Below are 25,360 nucleotides of genomic sequence, written 5' to 3' on the forward strand. Positions count from 1 at the left end.
TGGTGCTTAACTCAGACAGCCAGGCTACAATTTATATAGTCTCCACTGTTACTCCCCATGTCAAAATATTGCTTTAAAGTAATAGAACCATTTTTGATGGATATGCAAATTCAAATTTGAAAATATACACAAATTGGAATGTAGTTAAGGCAAAAATAGAAGAGAAAAAAATCTATTATCTGCCATTTGTTTGTTTTGCCCCTGCCAAACTCGACATAAAGTGCTGGGGGACTGGGGTGTTTGCAGAGGAGTTGTTTGTGTTAACAGCGCTGAGGGGCGGGTGAGAGACGAGTATTAAGGTACAGACTATCTTCTGTCAGTCCCTCACTGAACGTTCAAACAATTACATGAAAGGATGTATGATAACGGTGTATGTATAGCCAAGACTTTTCTGTCATTAAGGGCGACTTAAGCGATCCTGTTTTCCTCCTGCGGTTCTTCTCTCCTCGCTGTAAGGCCGCTCCGCTTATGAATCCTTCCTCATAAGCCGCAAAGCAAGCAACTGAAGGTCAATAATACCCGGTGGCAATTGAAAACCCAGTGACGGGACACTTTGCGAGGAATTAAATTGTAATGCGCTTTGACTGCTCATGTTCCATTAACTCAAATATGTCAGTCTGTGATCATGAATTGATAACGTGTTTCCTTAAACATACAATCTGATCAGTGCTCATATTAAGAACATGTATTTATTTTCCCCTTTAAGATTTAAGTGATTTAATACAGTGGGGTTTATGTAATGTAATGTCATTATGTTTTAGTTATTTGGATGATATTCTTTAAGTGGTTTAATTCTATTTTAATATCGAAATAATTAACCGTTACTTCAGTAGAGTAAATTGAAGCTTTTGAAGATCTCCGTTTTCTACACGTCTCTTTGATTTTTCAGGGTCTTGGTCACCTAAAGAGGCTGATCCCCAGATAAATAGCAAACAGGGGAAAAGGTTAGTGGTTAACTAGGTTGGCTTAAACAAGAGAAAATGTGTTCGGTCCATTTTGAAACCAGTGATGGGCGTCTTAAAGTACAATGGCCGGGGCTTTATCCTGAGATTAGGTATTGTGGTTAAAGCTAAACTACCTTCCATCAGAGCGGCGCAAGGCGAGTGCTGCCCTTTCAGCCCACGCTAACAAGACTTCTCCACATTGCAGACCCACTCAGAGTAATTAAATCAATCCTTTTGTTCTCACCGCTCTCTCCTTCAGTAACGAGTGAAGATCTGATTATTGCCTTCATGCATATTCAAAAAGACTCCCTGACTGGGCCTTAATGAGCTTCCTCTCAATCGCACAAGATTCATCTTGTTCTTTCCCCCCTTTTTACTTATTTTTTTATTTGTCTCTCGCTCTCTTTTTTTCATGCATTCTCACTCCTGACAACAACAAAAAAAGAGGGAAACGGCAGTCAGACGCACAGAATGAATGAGTGAGGAGAGTCAGCCCACTTAAAATAAATCGTAAATGTTCAAAAAGTGACTGAGTGGTGGAGGAGTGGAGATCTTCCCCTTCAAACTCCGATAGACAAATTGGATTACTGGGTATTGGATTAAACAGAAAACGGGTGGATAAGAAATGAGAAGAGCTTGCTGTGATCACAGGGTTTAATATATTTCTTTTCTTTTTCTTTTCTTTATGGCCTCTTCTCTCCACCCCCAGCCTGTTTTTTTTCTTCTTCTTTTTTCAGTAAAGACACCCAGCTCTTAGCAGGACTCAGGATTAATTTGTAATTGTTCTGGTTTCTTAATGCTTTAGAAAGATTTTTATCTAAATCAAATGAGGGGGAATTTTGTAATTAAACAAAATGCCAAGCAAAACAATCCCCCTGTTGTGGAGGTTTACTTCAGAGTTATTTGCTTTTTATCATTCTGTAAACATCTAAATAAGGTTCTAATTTAAAAAAAAAAATAGAACCTTCAATTCACATAATTAATTTGCTATTCACAGCGTTTAACCTAATTAAATACATGCCTTGCAAATGAAAAAAAAAAAAAAACGTTTTATTTAAGCATTTTGGAAACTTTTGGAAAGATCTTGTACGCTAATGTTTCCCAAATATCAAGTTGTGGTTTTTATAACCAGTTGCTAAAGCAGCTCAGATATTTAATTAATAATTTGGACTCATGACAGTCGTGCCTGGAGCTATTTAGGGTGTATTTGAAATTAATCAGGTGTACATCTATTTAAAGCTATAGTCTAGCTAATATAACCTAAATATATTCACGTGAAACTTTACATTTGGGTGACTTGAGGTTTGTTTTCGTCTATGTGTGTGTGCTGTTAAGTGTTAGTAAATTATCAGTAAGGGTTAGCAGGAAAGAGGGGCAGATTGTGAAATGTGTGAGGATTTCATTAATGCTATCTGTTTTGAATGCAACAGTGGCTGAGATGACTATCTTAATCTGATTGGGCTGCAGGGCCCAGATCACCCTGCCACGGACACAGGCCCTCGGGCCTACCAGGCGAGCCTGGCCCCTGCATGTGTGGACTGTAGGGTGTGTGTAGGTCTCTCTCTTGAGTTTTGTAAAGTGATTGCGATTGAGACTGATCAGCCAAGCTAGGGAAGCAGGTTCTGTTTATTTTTAAATCGATTTTATTCAGTGCTCTGGAGAAAATAAATAATGTCAAGAAATAGTTCCATCAAAGAATTTAATAGAAATTGCATAATTAGAAAAGAGTTAAAATTTATAATTCTCTATAATTATTTGTGTCTTACAAATGCAAAAAAAAATGTTGTAATTCATACTATATAGAATTTTATGGATCATTTACAAGTGCACAAAACCATTTTAATCCTTTAAATGAACATTATTATTTTAGTTTATCATTACAGAAATATATAGTTCAACCAAAATATTTTTTCTAAAATGAAGAAATGAAAATCAGCAGGAAAACAGCCAACGAGGTGCACCCAGAAACAAAAATAGCATATTTTGGGGTTAAACAGGCACTGTAAGACAAAAATATTTTGATTTGGTTTAAACTGTATTGTCTGTGTAAACTGTCTAAATTATGGCTTTTTTTATTTATTTACATAATCTTAAATCAGATTAATTTAAATATAAAAAGAAAAGAAAAAAACTTCAAGGCAAAGATGATTTTATTTATTTATTTGGTAACACTTTACAATATGGTCTTATTTATTAACATTAGTTAACTAACAATGAGCAATATATTTGTCACAGTATGTATTCATCTTTGTTAATGTTAGTTAATACAAATCCAGCTGTTCATTGTTTGTTCGTGTATTAGTAAATGTTTATTAACTAAGATTAATAAATGCTGTAGAAGTATTGTTAATTCTTAGTTAAAGTTACCCAAGTAGTTAACTAATGAAACCTTTTTGTAAAGTGTTACCATTTATTTATTTTTTATTTTTTGCTTTGTACTGTTTGCCATTTCAGGACATCAGTTATTTGGGTCGTCCCCATCAAAGGTCATAGTTTAAGTGTTGGCACTGTAGAATGTGTATTTCTGTAGAATGAGAGTGTTTGTGTGCGTGTTATTTGTTTTAGTGGTAAAGCGAGGACTTCTTTCATGCTGTCAGGGCTCTGTCAGTGCTGAAGCTCAGGCAATGGCCTCCGGGATGCGGCTACTAATCCGTCATTCCCTTACAATGTCACACAAGCTTAATATTACCATTTATTATTTGCTTGTTTCATTTGACTGTGCGTCGCTACAATGACCTGTCACTGCACACTTTATCCCTTCCGAGCTGCACTATTTAAAAGTTGACTACAATAATCCAGGCTTGATTCCTAAATCCTGGACCCCCTCTTTTTTTCCCCCCCTCCCATCTACTCTGCGTTGTCGTCAAATGCAAAATTTCACACATCTGGCACTGGCAGACATGAGAGCGGCTCCCCTGGTGGAGGGCTGGGGAGTTTTGGTGGGGGTGAGTGACAGGGCCGTCGTCCCACCGGGGGCAGCCGCTGGCTTTGTTGTGGCTAGCGGATTTGTCTCTCTCACATGACCAGCGTCACAGTCACATGGTGCCAAGCAACAGCGTGATGGAAAAAAGATCCAAGGTGCAAGTTCCCACATCAGACTCGCCTTTTGTCACCCCCACCCCGTCCTCGTAATGGCTCTGTGCACACAGACAGACTGTCATTTCGCTTGTTTTTTGAAACATATCTAGTCCTGGCTTCTGATTGATCAATACAGCATGCTGAAATCCATGATATAGTAACATTTATGGCTTGTTCACCTGTTGCATAGCAACTTTATTATCTAGATGAAAAGATGTCATTCAACAAAATAATTTTTTACTAAAAATGTGTCCTTTTATATTTAATATGTAGTAACTGTTTTTTTAAAGCAATAAAACACTGAAAGTCATGCTGTAATGTGAATGTAGTCACTACTGAAGCGGTTGCAAGCACTCTGCTGCACAATATACTATGGCTTCTCAATACTTTATTGATTAAATAACCTTTTTTGGCAGTATAATATGACCATAAATGCTAGGTGTAATTGTCTTTGTGTTTGGCACTACAGTTACAGTAAATGCACATCAAAGTCATCCAGGATCACTCAGATGCGCAGATCTTTATTTAATGGTGTGGCACTGTAATTGTCATCTTAAGATCTACAAAAGTTGATCTTAAAGCCCTCTCACATCAGTAAAAAGAGTGAGCGTGTTTGTGTACAGATGCTAATTCTGTTGTTGATGCTGTCAGAAACAGACAGGTATCACAGGAGCATAGAGTAGGTGATGTGATTACATAAGCTTAAAGGATCTTTCATCTTTTCTCCTCTTTCATCCCTCTTCAAAGACATAATTAGTGTCACAAAAATGCTCAGAATACTGACATCGGAGTCATTCTTCCTGAACCCACTTAACCGGTTTACCTCACGGCCCAAACTACCAAACCCCAGTGTCTGCTTACCTTTGATACCTTCTGATGCATATCGCTTGGTCAGACAAAACCAACAAAAGGTGAAATCTTTGTCTCCCAGAATGTTATCAACTTACTTTGGCTTTTTCCGTTTTACATTTAAAAAAAAACCTTTTTCTATTTTAGATTTTTTTTAAATGTCATTTATTCCTGTGATGGAAAAGCTGAATTTACTCCAGTCTTCAGTGCCACATGATCCTTCAGAGATCATTCTAATATGATGATTTGGTCCTCAAGAAACATTTCCTATTATCATCAATGTTGAAAACAGTTGTGCTGCTTAATATTTTTGTGGATCCCATTTTTTTTTCAGGGTTCTTTGATGAATAGAAAATTCAAAAGACATCTTTATTTGCAATATAACTCTTTTGTAACATACGAAAAAATCTTTACTTTCACTTTTGATCAATTTAATGCATCCTTGCTGAATAAAAGTATTTATTTCTTTCAAAATATTCAAATATTACTGACACCAAACTTTTGAATAGTAGCATACATTGCACTCCAGATATGCAGACACATCAGACCGCTGTTTTTTGCCATTAGAATTAAACTAAGTAATTGAGTTTCTTACCTGTCATACACTTAGCCCCTGAGCAATGTACGGGCCTCCACCTGTAGTTTCCGACTGTAAGTTCGGCATCCGCACATGTAGGCCTAAGGCACAGGACATGTTTTTGGATGGGATCAGATCTGAAGCTCTGAGGCTGCACAAAGACCTGGAGTTGAAGCTTTAATCCCAGTCAGCGGAGGAAAGTAACCAGCCTTCATTAATCCTGCTCTAATCCAGAGGCATCTCTGTTTTACTGACAATGCCAGTACCTTGTGAAGTGTCTAATATGTGGCTAAATATGGTAGTGAACACACATCTGGATAGCTTCCTAATGTGCGTGTCAGTCTGCGCTGTTGAGAAAAGCCTGTCAGATAATCTCATTTGATGCACTTTATACTTGTTGGAGGTGTGAGAAAAGTGCTTAACTTATCCGTTTCAGAGAAAGTCGGTCAAAAGTGTGCGTGTTCCTCTCTGTTAAGGTGTGTGTTTAAAGGCCGCTTTGGATATTAAACTGTTGTATTGAGGTTTAAGGTGGAGATTTGTAGGTCTTGAATGGTTGGCTAATTAATATTTACAGACATCTAGCGTGTCTGTGTAATTAGTGGGAATTTTTGATGACTATAAATAATTTGTGATGATTTCTGAGCAGTCTTTAGAAAACAGAATGAAATTGTAATGTTAAATTCTGTACTCTTCTTTTCTTTTGAAGATATTTATTTTAGTTGTATTTTTCTGAAGCAGGCCTCCGAAGCACCCACTTACTGCCCACTGGGAGTCCAGAATGATGTTTATAATATGACAAGAATGTTATTAAGTTTTACGTGCTAAGTTTTTCTGTGTGTGTCTTCAGGGAATAATAAGGAAGAGGAGGAATCCATGATGCAGGAATGGTTCACGCTGGTCAACAAGAAGAATGCTCTGATCCGCCGACAGAACCAGCTCTCTCTGCTGTGAGTTAATGTTTACTCTTTTTCTCTCTCTCTCTCTCTCCCACCCTTACCAATGGAAGCTGTGGTCTCTGAGCACACACACCTATAATATGTTGAGACCCACACTTGAAATGATTTTCCCAAGAGACCTGAGCCCAGTCAGAAGGTCGGGCCCCTCATTCACTTTCACCCCTCCCCCGGCGGCCCTCCACCGTAAAGAGGACAAAACGGCATATCAGTACGGACGCGTCTCCAATAATGTGATTTCAAAGACTGTATTATTCCACCCATTATGAGAATTGGATCGACCAAAAAAAGAATTGAAAAAATGACTTCATTCACCTAAAAGAGGAAGCCATAACAATAACCCGCATATTTACCCTCTTTTTTTAACTGCTTTCGCAGTTTTTTTTTTTTTTTTGCCTCAAAAGATGATAATGTTCATTTTTTAAACCTTTCATCCTTTTCTTTAAAAGTGAGAGTGAGACGTACAGAAATCTGGGTGGCTGTTCATTCTGTATAAAGAGCGACAGAGAGAAGAGGAGAAGAAAGAGACAGAGTTTCAAAGCTCTCACAAATGACAGATTGAAGTATTCTAATCACATTATATCACTGGAAAAGGGCTTTTTAAGTGCTCAATTAAAAAGGCCTTGATAATTTCTTTTTCTTTCATTTCTTTTTAGTCACCGAACAGGCTGTGAAGGACAAATTCTATTAGGGACAGAGTTAGCTCATTTCCAATACATTTGAAAGTGGTGAAATTTAATTTGCCGTGTGATACCCCGCCCGCCCGCTTATCCCCCCCCCCCATCGCCATTTCCCCGCTCTCAGTCCCCTCTGTTCCGGTTTGTGTATCGCTTATTTGCAGTAGATTAATGTGAGGTAGGGAAGGTGTTGGCGAGTTCACGAATCAATGTTTATTAAAGGTTTCTTTAAGTGTTTAATGATTTAGTAATTAACATATTGATGAACTTTTACAACTTGCCCAGGGAGAAGGAACACGATCTGGAGAGACGCTTTGAGCTGCTGAACCGAGAATTAAGGGCAATGCTGGCGATTGAAGGTAAGAGGGAGTGAAAGAGGGATTTGGGGGTGAATTTGAGAGGCGCTCTGTGAAAGACAAAGATCCTCTCCTGCTTAATTAAACCTGCCCACGACGTGCTCTTTGACACCATCGACATGGCTCCGCCCACCAAGCTCTGATTTGAAAACACTACCCTTTAATAATGTAAATCTTACAAATTCACCCTGGGATTGTACACAAGATATACGATTTGCTCTCAAAATCACAAGTATTACAGCCAAAAGTGCACATGTCATTTCCACATCAATATTAAATCTCTGTGATGTGCCCCGGGGCGCTGGAGGACGCGCTCATGTTTATAAGCTTTTTGAGTGCGTGTAATACAGACAGGTAAGGAAAGTAAAAAAAAAAAAAAATAAAGCCTATTGTGCTGTATCAAAGTTGTCTGGTTAAGTTTAATCCCTTTGACTGTGTCCTCTTTCGCAAAATGAACCTTTTACAATCAATGCAAATTGATTTTACAATTCGATGGTGACCCTCTCACCCCTTGGCTAGCCATGGTAATTTCTTTCTGCACCTGATAAGCTAGCTGATCCATCATAAATCAATTCTAATTAGTTCGGAGAGGTTGACAGTGGACATGAATAGCCAAGCAGAGAGCACAGCTCCCCATATTGTGATGCTGCCGTTCGCCACACACTTTCTCACCTCCAGGGCTCCTCCGAGGCAGATCAACACGGTTCATCTCAATATTTTGACATGCTTCTGTCTTGTTTCTGAAAGATTCCTCCACGCTGAGAGTCACCGTGATACTGAACGCTAAATGCTGAGCCCGATATCGAGAACTAATAACGTTCAGATGTTGAAGTGCCTTGGCCTTGTGTCCACTTATCAGTGAACATGGAGTGAGTTCCAAATATTGGTCTGGATGTGCAAGGGTGACAGGGTCCGTCCACGGCAGTGGTAATTCAGTCCCTGCTGCTTGTAACAACCCTATCAGTCCACAGACTGCTACCTGTTGAATTATCACTCGCAGTTATTTTCTCTCTCCCTCTCTCTCTCTCTCTCTCTCTCTCTCATGAGGCCCAGCACTTGGCATTCAGAGTCAGGGTGTTTCTGAAGCGAGTCAGAGATAGTTCTGAGCTGCTGGTGAAGGAGGTTCGTGCATCAGTTTCTTATTTGGAGCCCCGACGGGCTCTCGCGCCCAGGCAATGCAGACAGGTAATTGCTGATTTGCTTGGTCAGCTGATGACATTGGAAGTGTAGCGGCTGAGGAGTTCTCACACACACACAGACTTTCTCCCGTATCAGTGCACACTCTCTCGCTGATAGAGAAAAATACTCACCCTCTTTGACCCCACGACTGTGCAGAGGAGAGTCTACAGTCAGTGTGACCTGGAGATGAGTAATATTGAAGGCTCGTATAGATGTCGTGGAGAGTTTTGGGTAGCATTTAGGGCATATTATGTAATTTTTTATAACAAAATGTCAAGAAGGATTTGTTTTTCCATTATAAGGTGTCCTTAAATGTTGTTTATCTTCTAACTTCTAGAAGAAGTAATTGAGGTTAGAATTGTAATTGAGGTGTACAGTAATTCAAATTTTACATTTGGATAATAAGTAGCACAATTAAAATGAATTGAAATGCATCATTCATTTTTCACTAGAAACCTAAAAAGGCAAAGTTTATCAAGACAAACTTTAAATGTTGGCTAAGCAAACTTAAAAGTTTAAAAAAAGTGTTTAAAGCAGTTTGTAGATTTGATGGATGGATGGATGGATAGATAGATAGATAGATAGATAGATAGATAGATAGATAGATAGATAGATAGATAGATAGATAGATAGATAGATAGATAGATAGATAGATAGATAGATAGATAGATAGATAGATAGATAGATAGATAGATAGATAGATAGATAGATAGATAGATAGATAGATAGATATTATCTCAAATGATCAATTTAAATTATCTTTTATGAACCATAATTGAAGAATAATTCTTTTCCTAGAATGCATAATTTTTTTTAATACAATTCAGTAAATTTATCTTCCTGTCTTTTCCCATTCAAGTTCCAGGTCAATTTTGCTGTGGAATTTGGCCAGTTCAATTGAATTGAATTTTAAAAGGGATTTATTCCTTTTGACGCATTTATTCAGATCTGAATTTGCCTAACACTGACTAGCATGACATATGGAACAACCTTTGCCAGCTGGACCAGTTTTTTTTTTTTTATAAATAATAATACTGTAGACATCATTACTCGCTGCACTTGTTGCCTGTTGCATTACACATTATTAGATCTGAAGCCCGTGGACACCAGTATGGGAAAGAATTTTTTTTATAAATTATAAAGGCAGGTTGAAAAGACGTGAAGGATTCGGTTAAAAGTGTAGAGCAAACAGGGTGAGTGTTAATGTCAGCTAAACGATAACCCCTTCAGTCTGCGCTCTGCTGTGGGGAGGCAAAGAAAAGTGCCGAGGCCTTCCACAATATGCCATGACTCCTATTTCTCTGCCTCCAAATTGATCCTTTTTGCCCTTTTTATCTGCCTGCCATGCACACACGCTTTCTCTCAAATTCGTCTTTTTCCCCCTCCCCTCTCCCTATTTCTTTCTTTCCTCAAATGCGGTGCACTCCGGGGTGTTATATTTGAAAGTGGACGCTCCTTTTTGCTGAGGGATTTCTGCATAGGTCCCCCAGTTTTGTTGTTACGGTTTTATATGATAAGCTTTTTTATATGTTTAAAATCAATATGTAATCCCGTGCAAGGGCTTATCCCCCTACAACCCCATTTGTAAATCTATTTGAGCTTTGTTACATGTCTGGGCTGCCGTATTCCTCAGATTGATTGGGTGCAGTGTGAGAATCCTATCAAATGGCCAGCTTTGATGATGTTGCAAACTCTTTCAAGATTGCTAGTTGACTGGAACTGGAGATAAGGCGAGACGACACTTTCTCATTCTACACTATTCACTGAAATCTGTGTTCATTTCCATTTAGCCGCTGCTTTCTGCATTTGACACTCAATATCCACTTTTATACAACAGCAACTAATAGATATTTATTTTTGTGTAGTCTCCTGATTCACACAAGTTTTTCATGTTGTCGTAATGTATTCGGTTTTGTTTTTTATAATATTATTTTTATTCATTTTTTTACTGTTTTTATTTGATTTGGGTGATAATATTCAGTTGTTAGCAGCAGTTGATATCAAGGCTGTATAATTTTACTGAAATCATTTGCGCCCTTTTTTCAGCATTTTAACCTTGTGTAGTTAAAGTTTTTAAAGTTCCATTTAAAAAAAAAAACAAATTAGTAACATCGCTCATATGCATGCACAGAAACACAAGATGCAGATTAGTGATTCAAAGATTTATTCAAAGACATTGTGTATATGGTTTGTTTTTGATAGTCACTTTATTTGTATCTGATGTAGTTTGGGTGTAGATTGGTAAGAATCCAGGGACTGTCGTCCCGTCACCCTCCTTGTCATGGTTCTCCATGTTGGTCTTTGTCTCATTCCCAGCTGGCCTCTCTCCAGCTCCATCTTACGCTGGCGCTCCCAGCCTGCCCACTGCTTGCCTAAATCTGCTGTAATAGATCATGCATTTTTCCCTGGATTCCTCCAACACTACTTATTTCCTGTTATTTCTTCCAAAAAAAAAAGTTATAACCAAAAAAAAAAAAAAACTCCATTCAGTCCAAAAGTTTGCTCCGTGTGTCCGTACACTATAGCGAGCAGAGCGGGTGTGTGAAGTTTGTGTTTAGTGATCTTTCAGCAGAACTCTCAGAAGAAGCTCTGTGCCTCCTGAAGCTGCCGAGCAGGTTGCACTCTTGAATAAATTTTGCTGTGGAGGAGGGTCATGGGGATTTGAACCAGCGCATTCTTCTGTGGGTTGTGAGTGCTCACATGGTTACCATTGGTGTGCATTGTTAGGGTTATCTGAATAAGCACCGACCATGTGAGTTTTAACGTGATTGCCCAGGGCGATGAGAGAGAGAGAAAGAGTGGAGTAATCCAAAAAGGATTGAACCCCCCACCCCACCACCACCACCTCCAACTCCAAATAGTCTTCATCCATCTCTTCTTCAAGGGAAAAGAGAGGAGGCAGCAGCTTCCGTTAGTGTTTTTTGGCGAGTTGCGATGGCTCGTTTACTCTGCCGTGTCCCTCTGCGTCCATATTCATTGTTTACCTTCTTAATGAGGGGGGCGGTGCCGCTTCCGCTTGATTGACAGCTGCATGCGGCCTCTGCTGGAGGTGCAGGGGAGGATCTGTGGCTTTTTGGCTGAGAATGCTGAAGGGGAACAGGAGGAGGAGGTAAAGAGTCGAGGGGCTTTTTCTCTCTCTCTCTCTCTCTCTACCTCTTTGGGACATGCAGGAGAAGTTTTTGTTGGTCGTAGCCTACCCTCCAGGCAGGTCTTTGTGAAGTAGGCATTGTCGTTTTTGACGGAGGGGTAGCAGAAACGACAGAGCGAATTAAAGAGGAGGGTCGTGAAAGACAGAACGTATGGAGAGCGAAGCAGGATAAACAGTCAGGCCTGTAGGATGTTAAATACGGACGGCACTGCAGGCGCACAAGAAATGGCCGGCCTGTGTCGCATTAAACTTGATATTTTTTCTCACTTTTGCAAATAGCTAAATTGCTTTTTTAAAGAACAATGCACCTTTTTTTCATTTTCTTTCCTGCAGCTTTTGTTCAAATTTGACAAATTTGTTAAAGCGGAGACAAATCCTCTCAAATATTTAGCATTACCCTCTCTGAAGCCTAGTGTCAGAACACCAAAGACTTTCATTTAGCTGCTGGGGGCCAAATAACTTTCAAATATTGGAACTGTGTTCATTTTGCCACCTCGCTTCACTTCAAAGGCGGAGAGGTTAAACGAGAGCGAGGAGCAGACCTTTCGGGACCAACGACTCTCAGCACCACACTGCAATTTCACATAACATATTTATTTTGAATGAAGTACATTTATTTCAAGTATTGACTTTTCAGAAGGCCGAATGTGCATCTTTCTTCTTTTTTTTTTTTGATAGAGGCTCTATGTAATAAGAGATGTTGATTTTGTATGCGTGTATTTTTGTGAGTCTATGTGCATGAGGGAGCGCTAATAAAGCAGTGTAAAGACACAAGTACAGTCTGTTCTTACAGCGGGCTGAAGAATAGGCCCGGTAAGATAACTTCCCCTTGGCTGTGAGCAGGGCCCTAATCTGCACTGGTATCAGTAAGGCCTGATCCCGTCTGCCTGGCTGATATTTCAGACCTGTTGTTGGCAGAGGGACATGAGCAGGTCACCTCACAGAGACCTTTGCTAAAGTTACGCATACATTACATTACAAAAAACGCATACAAGTCCATTTCTTCCAGATTATGGAATCCATGTTTGTCTAAGTGAAAAAAATCTGAATTATCATGTACTTATGGACACATTTTTTGCTATTTATTCTTAGTGTGAATCTTAATGCTATCTTAAATGCGTCAGTGCGTCTCTTTGGGAGCTGTTTTGAGGCGTCTGAAAGCAGTTGGTGTACTTAAAGCACTGTCCTCGCATTCACTCGCGTTATCAGATCCTTTTTGTCTGAATTCCACCGTGTGACTGCTCTCCATACAGGAACCTGTAGGTGCACTGGTACAACTTCACAATAACTCCACAACAGTACGGGCTACGCTTTCTTCTCTGAATATTTTATCACGGGACAGTGATGTCTTTCTCACTAAAACCCAGTAGGCTATATGACGTCTTTGCCTTTAAAGGGATAGTTCACTCAAAATGTTGAGTTTCTGTCATCATTTACTCACCCTAATGTCATTCCAAACCTGTATGAAAAGAAACCTGTATTTCTTCTGCGGAAAAGAAAAGAAGATGAGAAGATAAAACAACTTTGAGATTAATTTTTATAATATCTTCGTTTTTGATAGCCATACAGGTTTGGAGCGACATGACGGTGAGTAAATGATGATTTTCCAGAACTGTGATTTTCAGGTGAACTGTCACTTTAAGTCCCGTTTCCTGGATTGTGTTGGAAGGTGCTATGAGGTGTGATTAGTGATCAGCCTGAGCTTTTTCTCTAACATTCTCCCTTGTTTCCTCTCCATCTACCAGACTGGCAGAAGACGGAGGCACAGAAGCGGCGAGAGCAGCTGCTGCTGGATGAGCTGGTCATACTGGTCAACAAACGTGACGCGCTGGTCCGAGACCTGGACGCCCAGGAGAAAGAGTAAGTCCTCCTGCCGCAAGGCATTGTGGGATTGCTAGAGCCGGGATTAGTCCTTTAGGCCCTGTAGTGTGGTTCGGGGAGGGTTTAAAGGCCAAAGTTTCCAGTCACTCTCATTCTCTTTGCCACTGAGCATGTTTAGGTGGTTTTTTTTGGGGGGGAGAGAGTCAGGCAGAGAGGGCTTGTGAGTATTTCAAGAGCTGAAGTGACACTGAAGCCTTTCAGACAGAGTACAGGTCATAGGTGGTGGCGGTGCAGGTGGCATTCTCCTGTGTCCATGTGTGTGACCTTTGATCCTGTGTGTCCTGTGTGTGTGTCGGCAGGGCTGAAGAGGAAGATGAGCACCTGGAGAGAACCCTAGAACAGAACAAAGGCAAGATGGCAAAGAAAGAGGAGAAGTGCGTTCTTCAGTGATGGTCATTTCCGAAGCAACAAAGGAGCAAGATGACGTGTACGCTACAAAGTCTTGAAATGTATTTGTGTCATAGAGACTACAGCATACACTTTATTATTGTTGTTTTAAATCTTCATATGTTGATCTTTTTATTATGTAAGGGCTGAAGAACTGCTGAATGCCCTGAGATGCATCCCGTTTCATTAATACAAGAGAGATTTATTGTTTCACATACACAAATTCAAACATTTTGTTATTGTTTGGTTTGTTGGATTTCACAAACAAGGTACTTGAAGAACTAATACTTGAGGAGATGCAAAAAGCTGTACAATTTCGAAAACTTTCTGACTAAATGGTTAAATCCATTATAATTTAGATTAATCTGAACACTAAGACATTCGCTCTTACAGGAAATTATAACTCAAAGTTTCGGTACAGCGCATAAACTGGGGACATTTTCTGTTTGTGAATAGGATTGGGTTTCAAAATCATATCACATTTCAGTTTTAAGAAAATCTATCAGCATGTTCTCCTCTAACAAGAGCTGAAATGTTTTAATTACTCAACTTTCTACGTGTAGAATATTTGTGAAGGGGGACTTGTTGCATTTAAAAAAAAATATTTTGTGTTTTACTGACTTTTTTATGTTTAATATGTTTACCAAACATTTTAGAGCTTTCTTTAGTGAGAAGAGAAATAGACGGTCATGTTGTACATTTCATTTCACTGTTTGAGGCTTAAAAAAGCATGGAGGAAAAAAACAACTTTATTTTCAGAAGCAGTCACGTTAAGAGTAATTTATTACTGTTTGCTTTTATTACTGTTTGAGACGTTTTTAAAGTAACCATCTTCACAATCCTGTACATTTGCTCAAAAACTTTAATATTTATTGTATAGTTAGAAGGGAGGCTTTTCTTGTCCACATATTTCACTTCTTTATTGTATGAGCATCACCGGTTTATTTATTCAACTGTACTATAAATATCACTGTTCAATAAAATTCAAAATGATTTCATACTCGAATCAAACAGCAGCTGGTGTGGTTGTGGGTGTTGCTAATGGATTTGGCCTTGTTTTTCTAAAGAAAATTGTGTCATCGTTTTTCAGCGGATAATGAATAAACTTATAATTTTAATTTTAAAACACATTTATTTAATTTAGCCGTTTATGCAGTTCTGTTCGTTTTTATAAAAAAAAATTACAAATAATTGCATATTTTCTTCTGTCATTATTGAAAGAGATTTGCCTGTCTATATGATGTTTAACCTAATGATTTAATAATCACTTTAATTAATGGTGTTTTATTTTTCGTATGTTCTGACTGGACTGACGTTTCTGACACTCATTACTTTAAAACCCATATGAAGTCGCACTATGACGAAACAAGACGTTTATATATATATATATATATATATATATATATATATATATATATAATATCAATTAATAAAACAATTTACAGACACTCGAGAGGGACATCCAGTTCGTTTTGCGAAAATTCCCCTGCATTTTACGGTTATTTCTAAATAAATGTTTGTTTTTTGTTTTGTTTGAGGTCTTTCCTCAGAGGGAGATTAAAGCAGAATCACTCCGTCCAAAGCATCTGCTTTCCCTCAGACACTTAATTCTGAGCCAAACAGTCATCACCGCAGCTTCGCATCCTCCATTTAACGAGCAAAATAAGTTTTGACAGCTGACGTCCTCCCTTAGCCCTTCTAATACTTCCACATTAATTTGCTGATGGTTGGGTCTGACTGTACCTCCATTTCCCCCCCGGGTGTTTTGTTTTTGTTTTTATTATTTTGCAGTTATCACAGATGACTGTAATCTTCTGAATAGGAGACACTTACTGGCGCTCACAAGCCATTACACGGCGGCGGAAAGGACATTTGTTTGTTGCCTTAACTAATCGGAGAGTTTTAGCCAGTGAGATGCTTGAAACGCATGTCATAATTTTATGCATTAGACCTGTGGCGAGGTCCGTGTAATCCCGATGAGACGGTAGCGTGGTGATCATATCCAAATGACCGCTTTGAACTGTTCTTGAGTCCATTCAGATGCCTAATTTAATACAAGGTGTGTATGCATACATCTGATTTGTCCCCGTGAAACGTGGGATGGAATATTAATATTTTACTTTTGGAATAGCCATACGCTTAAAGTAGCCTAACTGTCTTTTTATTGCACTTTTTTACAAGTAGCTCTTAAAACGCTTAAACTTTATTATTTTTTGTAAAACAAACAAAAAAATATTTGATTAAATTATTTGATGCGTTCCTTGCATTAGCCTATAGCCTATAGTAACTCAATTAATGTTCTGTTTCTGTCAAGCAACTATCAGAAAGTTTAGATAGCCTATATCTAATATTTTCTCTTCATTTCACAAACTCAAACACAAACGAGAATTAAAAAAAAAAATCTAATATATGATCTGGGTATCTAGTTCCCACACTCACATGCAGTGTGGCATTGTCAAAATGCACAATTCCCTCCTTACCTGATTGTTGTCCATTTTGTCAACTGTTGTTTTCAGGCTCAAACCAATAGTGTATGTGGGGAGGGAAAATAAATGAAAGAAAGCTTTTCAAAATAAATGTTCTTATCACAGACAAAAAGAAAAGAGCTATCCAAAACAGCGTCGAGAGCACAGCATCTCAGCGCGAGCAGAGCGCGCGTTCTGTGGATCCAGCTTTGAAGTCCACGGCCTGACTTCAGGTGTTGAGCAGTTGGACTTGACGAAGCCCCTCGACCGCCGAAAATCCTTCCCTCGTCCTAAAATACACCGGGGGAAACGGTACCGAGCCTTCTGTACGAGCTTCAATATCGTATTTTATGCATCATCGTTTTAATAAGGACCGACAACATCGCCGACTCGCTCCCATCCTGCCGGCTAAAGAAACCAAACTTTTCCCCCTCCTCTTCTCGCCTCCTCTAATCCCGAGATTTACGAGCTCAGCATTTAGAAAATTCGACTGCAATTTGGGATTAGACAAAATACTCTTATTACAAAAGCTTCTTGCAACCTGATAACTTGATACTTGTTCTGGGTTTATCACGGGGTCTTAGCAACATCAGGGCCGAAAGAATTAACCAGCAAACGGACAAAATGCAGGAATTGCCTATATTTCTTTTGTGTGTGTTTAAGGATCACATTTTGTTATTATTATTATTGTCAGTGGACATAGTTTAAGGGCAGGTGGAATCTGCCTTAATGGGGGGCTGCAGGCAGCACTTGTGCTTTAAACAGGCGGTATAAACATGTAATATGCGCATTCCCTGTCACCGTACTTCTAAGCAGTATCCAATAACTTTCCCTTTAGTTTTCCCGCGTCTATTGACGGCTAACAGCAGCATCTCTGTTATTCCCAAGAGTACTTTTGTCGATGACTTTGTTGATCTATAGAAGAACGTGTAAAGCCGCCCGGTCTTTGATTGGATGCCCCATATAGTAAAAATGTAATTTCGTTCCTCCGGCGGTCACTTGCTTTGAACATTAGGTCGCTTTCAGCTCAGGCCTCAATTAGAATGAGTTGATTTTGTGAGATCAACAAAAGGACCGAGCGAAGCCTTATTAAGATCTTCTGAGCCTTTCAGAAACAGTTAAGGAAACACCGCGCCCTCCGTGATATTCTGTTACCGTATTTTATTGGCATTTCTTTGGGAAAGTGAGGCTTGAAAGGTGCTTTCTTTGATTCTCTGAGGCTCAGACTCTCTCTATGTGCTGATTTCGTTTCTTTTCTGGAAGGGCCGAGTTTTTCTTCACTCCCTTTCACGTTTCCTCTCCGTCTGCCTATTAAACTTTACGCACACTATTCTGAAATGTAATTCTAAGTGGGGATTAGCCACTCATTAATATTCATGAGGCGGGGTAACAATAAAAATGAAAATAGATAAAGTGGATAAATTAAACTTTTTTGATGCATTTTACCCGCTTCAAATCGATGGACTATATATATGAATCGATCACTTAAATTTTGTAGCATCAAACGGTAGCCTACTTTGTGAATTATTTTATTTTTATTTTTTATTTGCGTGATGTCAGACATTTCAGTAAATAGGCTACCTTAATGTCCTCTAATTTTTTTTAAACTCTTTGGATAGTGTATAGCTTTAATTATATTAGACTGTTTAATCCAAGTGGGTAAATTCTGCCTTCACATGCATTAATAAATTAATAATATTAAAAAATTCGATACAGTTTCCGATTTTTTCTAGAGGCCCGCTAAACCAAATCAAATATGCTACATTTCAAGACGCAAAACTGTTACAATTGTAATTAAGCAATGTTAATAAAATGTTTTATTTAGATTTGACACGACTTCCTAATTAAATGTTTTGGTCAATATCGCAATCTTAATGTCTTTTAGTAAAATATTATAATTTAAATAGCTAGTTTAAATGTTTTATAGCCTAGGCTACTTTATAGCCTACCTTAATTTTACAAATGAAGCCCATTTCTTAATATATTTACCAACCAATTTCTAGGAAATGTTTAACTTTTCTGGATATTTTAGGTCTTCTCGAAATTCTAAAGATTTATTTGGACGGTGGATGTTCTTGATGTCTTTAGTCAGCGCGGGGTGGGGCTTTAAAGAGGTTCTGCCTGTGGACTGGTTGTTACAGTTGTCAATCAAGTAGGGAATGCGCGGTGATTGGCTGGAGTGGGCGGATCTGCAGGTGTCCTACGCTCTTAGAGAGGCAGGGTTAGGAGAAGGTGATCAATCTCCATCCGTCTACATTAGCAATCACCTTAAACTAGTGACAGACACGAACGAGAAAGCCAAAGCAAATGAGTTTAATGTATTTGGTTTTAAACCCCGGGAACACACACTCAATAGGCTACAAGAAGTCCAGCTAAAAGCCAGACACGTGCGCCATATCAACATTGCTGCAGTTTTGAGGAGTTTTAGACGACATTTATTTGGTGAGGTTCCTCGGTCGATTTGCCTTCCTGAACTCTTCCACTGGTGGATATTTTTTATCGTCTTGTCAGACTGCAAAAATTGAGGAGAGGAGAGGAGAAAGACGCAGGGTTCTGAAAAAGGTAAGAACAAATATGCCTTTTAATTCCCCCCCACCCCCCTAATTTTAGTTAAACTTCACAAAACGGAACTAATATAAGTTTCAGTTATAGTGTTAAAGTTGTTTTTTATGTTAGCACAGTTGTTTTCCCTACTATTTAGACAAATTTCGTTTTCTTGGTGTAGGCTATAAAAAAAAGTTTTCTATTTTTATTGACCTCTTCACTCTACCGACGTCAGTGGTGTGTTTAAGTCACGTAGTAAACAGTCTGGTAATTGTCATAGTCGCTTCGGAGCAAATGTTTCAAAATGAATTAAATCTAAAAAGTAGCGACCCGTAGTCTATGTTTGAATCTAACACGAGCATTTTTGTACAGATCAACTCACCGCCGCAGTAAGTTACAGCCTAAGCCAGCTCACTTGGAGAGTAATTGGAGAGGCGTGTTTTGTTTTTTTGTTAATTTATTTTGGTGATAAGGCTAAGAAATGAAGGTGTTTCCCCTGAGGTCTAATCTGCATTGTAATTGAGTTAATTTGCACGTAGATGTGTTCTTTCTAACCAGTCTTTACAGAGTATCTAAAGAATAAGCAAGGAATAGATTGGAATACACAAAACTCTAAACGGCTCGGTTCTCTCAGCACGGGGCCCATCCACATTCATTTCCACTAGATAACCAGTCAGCTCCTACATTTGGTTAAAAATTGAATGACTATCAAAATTAATACGACGCGTTAATATACGGTAGGCTATACGTTTTTTTAAACGGTACCAGACTGTGATGATAATATAGGCTACGATACGATTATAAATTTTCTAGAAGTATCTCCGTTTTATCCTAGGCTACCTATTTTGAAAGATCTAGGCTAATGTTCAACAAAACAATTTAAAATAACAATAAACCAAAGCTATTTTTTTACACAAAGCTTGTTTATTAGGCCTGCAAGTTTTGTAATTATTTTGATAAGTAGGCTAATTGTAAACCGCACAGGTTTAGTCTTAAATGCCCTGTTAAGATAGACTCTGCAGAGCCGTATTTAAAAAAATTAAATCATTACTTTAAAAAACGAATGTAAAATAAATGTAGTTAACTCTTACAAAATATTGTAAATGCTTTTTGTCTTTTATGTAGGCAATGTCAGAAAATGGGGAATATCCGTACTTTATATTTGTAACCACATTTCAGCTAAAACTCAGACATAAGTCAAATTTGTAGAAATATTTAGAAATACAATTATACTTTTAATTCACGTCAAGCATCCTGGTATCAGTTTTCACCACTGTGCTATTTTTCGTTTTTAAATTCTTTATTATTAGTAGCCTATTATTATCATCATCGAAAAAGGTAGCCTAATATAGCCTACATTTTATGTATTTAAAACCAGGAAACCAATTAGATTTTCACTTATCTACTTTATTTTCTCTAATAATTGTTCAGTTCTTATTGACTCCTATTTAATTTACTTTGCAGTTTTCATACTTTTATTTCCTTTTGAAACAAATGTTGTTAATACCAGTTGTTAATATTATTACAATCACATTTCAGTAACTTAAATCGTGTCCGTCCTTCGTCAAACTGCAACATCGGGGGAAATCGAACTATTGGCAAGATCTGGGGGGACCCGTGACTGCCTCTAGCATGATGTCATACCTCAAACAGCCCCCCTACGCCATGAACGGCCTGGGGCTGAGCGGCGCGGCCATGGACCTACTGCACCCGTCCGTCGGATACCCAGGTAGCCTATAACACGGTTTACGTGTAGCCTACGATGAACCGTGTTTAACACAGCTCTTTGTAAGCAAGAATCACGTCTGTGGTTTTTGTCTATTTTTTTTTTAAAGTTAGAAACTGTTTTCAATAAAGCTTTATTGAAATTCTTGACATTGTCTAAGCGCATTTTTCTATGTTTAAAAAGTACTTATTGGACCTAATATGCTCATTGTATTATTTAGCCTATTTATATGGACCTAATATGCTCATTGTATTATATATATATATATATATATATATATATATATATATATATATATATATATATATAGCGCCTATATATAGGCTGGATGTAGGCTGCACGCACGCATAACCCGCAAAACCTCGAAAATGTCCTGAAGCTACTTTCTATGTCACATGTAAACAAAATCATAATATATTATTCAGTGTACTCTTTTGACATGTTTTTTATTCCCCCAGCGACTCCCAGAAAGCAGCGGCGGGAAAGAACGACATTTACGCGCTCACAGCTTGACATTCTCGAATCACTCTTTGCCAAAACTCGTTATCCGGACATATTTATGAGAGAGGAGGTGGCACTGAAGATCAACCTTCCTGAGTCCAGAGTTCAGGTAGGCTACATGTAACCACTAAATGTGTGGGGGGGGGGGGAAATCTAAATAGACTAAATGGTTCCTTTAGAAAAAAACAATCGTTTTCAAGTATGACAACTTTCGCAAAATATTCGTTAATGTGCTTTATGCTCAGCTGCTCCCCCTACTGATTTTCTTAAGTTCGTAGTAGTTTGTAATAATGATTACAATTAATGAAATTATCAGTATAGACTCCTAGGTGTGTGTTTGACATTTTGGTTGTCAGCCTAGTTGTACAGCCATTACAGAACTAGGGTTAATTGGCAGGTGATTTAAAAAAAAAAAAAAATAATAATAATTTATGCAGCATGAAAGAATTTTAATAAATTTGTGCATTTTGAATTGATATTCCTGCACTGAGGAAATGTCGCCATATAGACCAAATATATGAAGGTGTTTCCCACTGTGATTAAAATGTTCACTCACTTTGATGTAAATACCAGTGATGAGGAAATGTTAAATTCCCACAGTACGCTGTGGATTTTTCATGCAAATAATGCTTTTTCTGAAGTGATCCGAGGCCTAAACGAGCAACCCTCCGTCAATTTCCCAAGCAATATTATTTGCTCTTAATAAGCACATGAAACAAAACGCTTTACACGGTCAGACCCTCCTTCCACTATTGAATTACCATCTCTGCGGAGAAACTCAATAGGCTGCTATCACCCAGTCGTCTACAAGCACTGAAATTAGATCCACACAGTAAAGCAGAAAGGCCCTGCATGCAAATTAAAGCCAGGAACTGCTAATAACTAGCTATTTTCCACTCTGATATTGCACAATGGCTCTCCAACATGTCCTTCAGCCATGCACGAAGGTCTCCATAATCATTTAATGGGGCTCTGTGTGCGTGTGTGTATTAGGCGTAATGGACTCTGTGCTGTCCTCTTTTCATGTGCATCTATTTTTAAAGGTGTTGTTCAAACAGTGTATTTGAAGTGATTTTGTTCCCTCTCTCCGTCCTGCAGGTGTGGTTTAAGAATCGTCGTGCTAAATGTCGTCAGCAGCAGCAGAGTGGCAGCAGCACTAAAGCTCGGCCTGCAAAGAAGAAATCCTCGCCCACCCGGGAGAGCACAGGCTCCGAGAGCAGCGGCCAGTTCACCCCTCCGGCAGTCTCCAGTGCTGGCTCTGGCTCTTCCTCCTCCTCCTCTTCCTCCACCACCAATAACACAGGCATCAGTAGCACCTCTACCTCTATCAGTACTGTCTCCTCAATCTGGAGCCCTGCCATTTCTCCAGGCTCCGCACCCCCGTCCGTCTCCCTGCCGGAGCCCGTCGCTCCCTCAAACACCTCCTGCATGCAGCGCTCTGTCTCAGGCACGGCCGGCTCCTCCTACCCCATGCCCTACAACCAGACCACCGGCTACAGCCAGGGCTACCCGACTCCTTCCGGTTCTTACTTCAGTGGGGTGGACTGTGGCTCCTATCTGGCCCCCATGCACTCTCACCACCACCCTCACCAGCTCAGCCCCATGGCAGCTTCGTCCATGTCCACGCACCCCCACCACCACATCAGTCAGTCCTCAGGACATCACCACCACCATCACCACCAGGCCTACAGTGGCACTGGCCTGGCCTTCAATTCTTCTGACTGCCTGGATTACAAGGAGCAAACGGCCTCCTCCTGGAAGCTCAACTTCAACACTACAGACTGTTTGGACTACAAAGACCAAGCATCCTGGAGGTTCCAAGTCTTGTGATCTGATTTTTTTTTTTTAAATGCCCTCCATTTTCACAATCTCTCTGTTTTAATAGTGTGCTGAGTTTAAGGAAAAAATATACACAGACTTGCAGATTTTAACAGAATAGTTAGATGTTCGTCCCCCTCCCCCTCCCCCTTAACGATAAGAAAGGGGGAAATGGAAAGTTGTGGAATGAAATGAAAGCTAGTTTTCCCTTTTTTGTCCCTGAAGAGACTTAATTACATTTACTCGACGAGCCAGAGTTCTGGTTCTGAAGTGTTTCGCCGAACTCGCGTCACTCTCCTGCCTGATCTGGATTATCGTTTTTCTACACGGGACACTGAACGCTCAGCGACCGTTTTACCTCCACCTCTCAAACCCTGTACAACTGTTTCGTTTTCTAAATATGGTTATTTTTTAGGATGACAGATTCTAGTCAGCTTCACGGAGCTGAATTTTGTACATATGTATTTGGGTCAGTTACATTGACCATATTTAGTTGGTGTTACTGGATTTCAAATGGTTTAATAAGACTTTGAAACGACTTTATGTAAATCTTTTTCCCAAATAATCCAAAGATCAAGAATTGGCCGCTGGACTTATTTGATATAGGCTACTGAAAAACAATTTTTGTTACCCTGAAAAAATAAATAGGATTTTATATTGAGAACATCATGTGGGGAAAAAAAAAAAAAATTTGAAATAAAGAATCTTAATTATACGTTGGACATTTTTAGAGCGGGGGATATTTGGCTGTGATATTCCATTAGGTAAACTAGCATTTGAAGATTTGTTGCGGTGAAAGAGCACGGGCATGATTAAAATTGTTGGATGCATTTAACAGCACTTGACTTAATTGCTCTAACCGAGAAAAAAAAAATCATGGGGATGAGAAATGTGGTTAAGGAAGAATTCCCAAATGCCAGTGAAATGCTGAATGTACTGCAAGCGCAGATCATTACATTCATGTCCGTAATAAAGATCAGTTAACTACCAGAATTTTTACATGATTTCTGACTGGGGTATGTCCACATTTAACACCCGAAATTTACTCTCTTGTTGCAAATGTTTTCAACTCTCAACGAACGAATGAATAAGTAAAAAAAAAAAAAAAGTACAATAAACGCACCTCAATTTTATTTATTTCCTGAGATCCTGGATGCATTTTGGTTTTAGAACAACTTTTACATAGCCAATACAACTTTATTTATTTTTCAACCAGTGATCTATAGAGCTGAATGATTATCTGCACTGAACTTGATGAACATTGATTTATTTCCGTCGGACTGTGAGGATTTTAAGGGCGTGAATGAAAACCCGCATGTTAGCCTACTGACTGCATTTTTTTGTCATGTGGAAAGGATTAAGTTTTTGCTCCTCAATAAATCGGTTATTTGCCATGGGAATGGATGCTACAACTGAGTATGCAGTGGTGTAAAATTGATTAATTCAAAACCGTGGACTTTAACTAGGCCTATATTCAGTTGGGCTTTAGAAAACACACAATCGTTTGAAGGTCTTTTTGTGTAAATTGTTATAAAGGCCACGGCACCGCAACATTTCTTAAATATTTATTAACGCATTTGATCAGGTCGTAATTGAATGCGCTCGCGATAATTGCTTCCCAGCAGAATCTCCGCGCGCTCTGGAGCACAAGAGCGTTTCGCCAAAATAACCCGGAGCGATATCGCTTCTTCTGATTTGGTAATGACGTGGGTGGGTCTGGGTTAATGGGTCAAAAGCGGGAGGGAGGCAGCCGTCAGGCACCGGGCCATTAAATAAATTCTTGAGAAAAACAAGGGCCTGGCAAAGCTGTTTAGATGAACGTGTTCGAACAAAAAAAGTTTCCTTTTGGTCGATTAGCAGCGGATATGAAGTAGCCTATGTGCACAGGTTGTAAATTGTTTATATGTCTCTTACCACAGGAAGGCCTGCATTATTTTTAGTCCTAATTTATGACAAAGATCTGTTATATTTATTATAGCCCTACCCCATCACATTTTTATTATATGATAAATAAATGCGCATTGAAAGAGACACGCTACTCGACGTTTCAATGAATTTCATGTTCTGTGTTGTTGTTGTTTTTCCGAGAACAATTTCGTTAGTAGCCTAGCATATAGGCTAATAATAAAATAACCCATTCGCACGACTTTAATCAGCTTCAGTGTTTTTGTGTGCTAATTATTGGTGTGTTGACCTGGCAGCTGAATCAACACCTTGCCCAGAAGAACATTACCCGTATTTGTTTTACTGTGCTCGCATTGAGACGCCACCGCAGCT

General features: G+C 39.0%; 2 protein-coding genes across 2 annotated transcripts in view; both read left to right on the forward strand.

The window, feature by feature from the left end:
• The window catches only part of ehbp1 (EH domain binding protein 1), a 165,730-nt gene extending 151,022 nt beyond the window's left edge, over nucleotides 1-14,708 (forward strand). Inside the window, exons 23-26 of the mRNA XM_056264310.1 lie at nucleotides 6,296-6,395; nucleotides 7,364-7,437; nucleotides 13,507-13,621; nucleotides 13,942-14,708. Of these exons, the coding sequence (XP_056120285.1) occupies nucleotides 6,296-6,395; nucleotides 7,364-7,437; nucleotides 13,507-13,621; nucleotides 13,942-14,032 (380 nt within the window). The 3' untranslated portion in view covers nucleotides 14,033-14,708. The remainder of the gene's footprint in view (nucleotides 1-6,295; nucleotides 6,396-7,363; nucleotides 7,438-13,506; nucleotides 13,622-13,941) is intronic.
• A 3,894-nt stretch (nucleotides 14,709-18,602) lies between these two features.
• Nucleotides 18,603-23,734, forward strand: otx1 (orthodenticle homeobox 1). The gene is made up of 4 exons (XM_056264311.1): nucleotides 18,603-19,056; nucleotides 20,578-20,767; nucleotides 21,223-21,374; nucleotides 22,364-23,734. Exons 2-4 carry the CDS (start codon nucleotides 20,671-20,673, stop codon nucleotides 23,093-23,095), a joined length of 981 nt encoding a protein of 326 aa, XP_056120286.1. The 5' UTR covers nucleotides 18,603-19,056; nucleotides 20,578-20,670; the 3' UTR covers nucleotides 23,096-23,734.
• The last annotated feature ends 1,626 nt before the right edge of the window (nucleotides 23,735-25,360 follow it).

This window comes from Rhinichthys klamathensis, unplaced genomic scaffold, assembly GCF_029890125.1.
Source record: "Rhinichthys klamathensis goyatoka isolate OS25496 unplaced genomic scaffold, OSU_Roscu_1.1 h1tg000220l_1, whole genome shotgun sequence".
In the NCBI taxonomy this organism is placed as follows: Eukaryota; Metazoa; Chordata; class Actinopteri; order Cypriniformes; family Leuciscidae; genus Rhinichthys; species Rhinichthys klamathensis.

Coding starts and splice junctions, on each gene's coding strand:
- otx1 (XM_056264311.1), top strand. CDS start 20,671: ATGATGTCATACCTCAAACAGCCCCCCTACGCCATGAACGGCCTGGGG. Junction 20,768..21,222: donor CCCGTCCGTCGGATACCCAG/GTAGCCTATAAC, acceptor TTATTCCCCCAG/CGACTCCCAGAAAGCAGCGG. Junction 21,375..22,363: donor TTCCTGAGTCCAGAGTTCAG/GTAGGCTACATG, acceptor TCCGTCCTGCAG/GTGTGGTTTAAGAATCGTCG.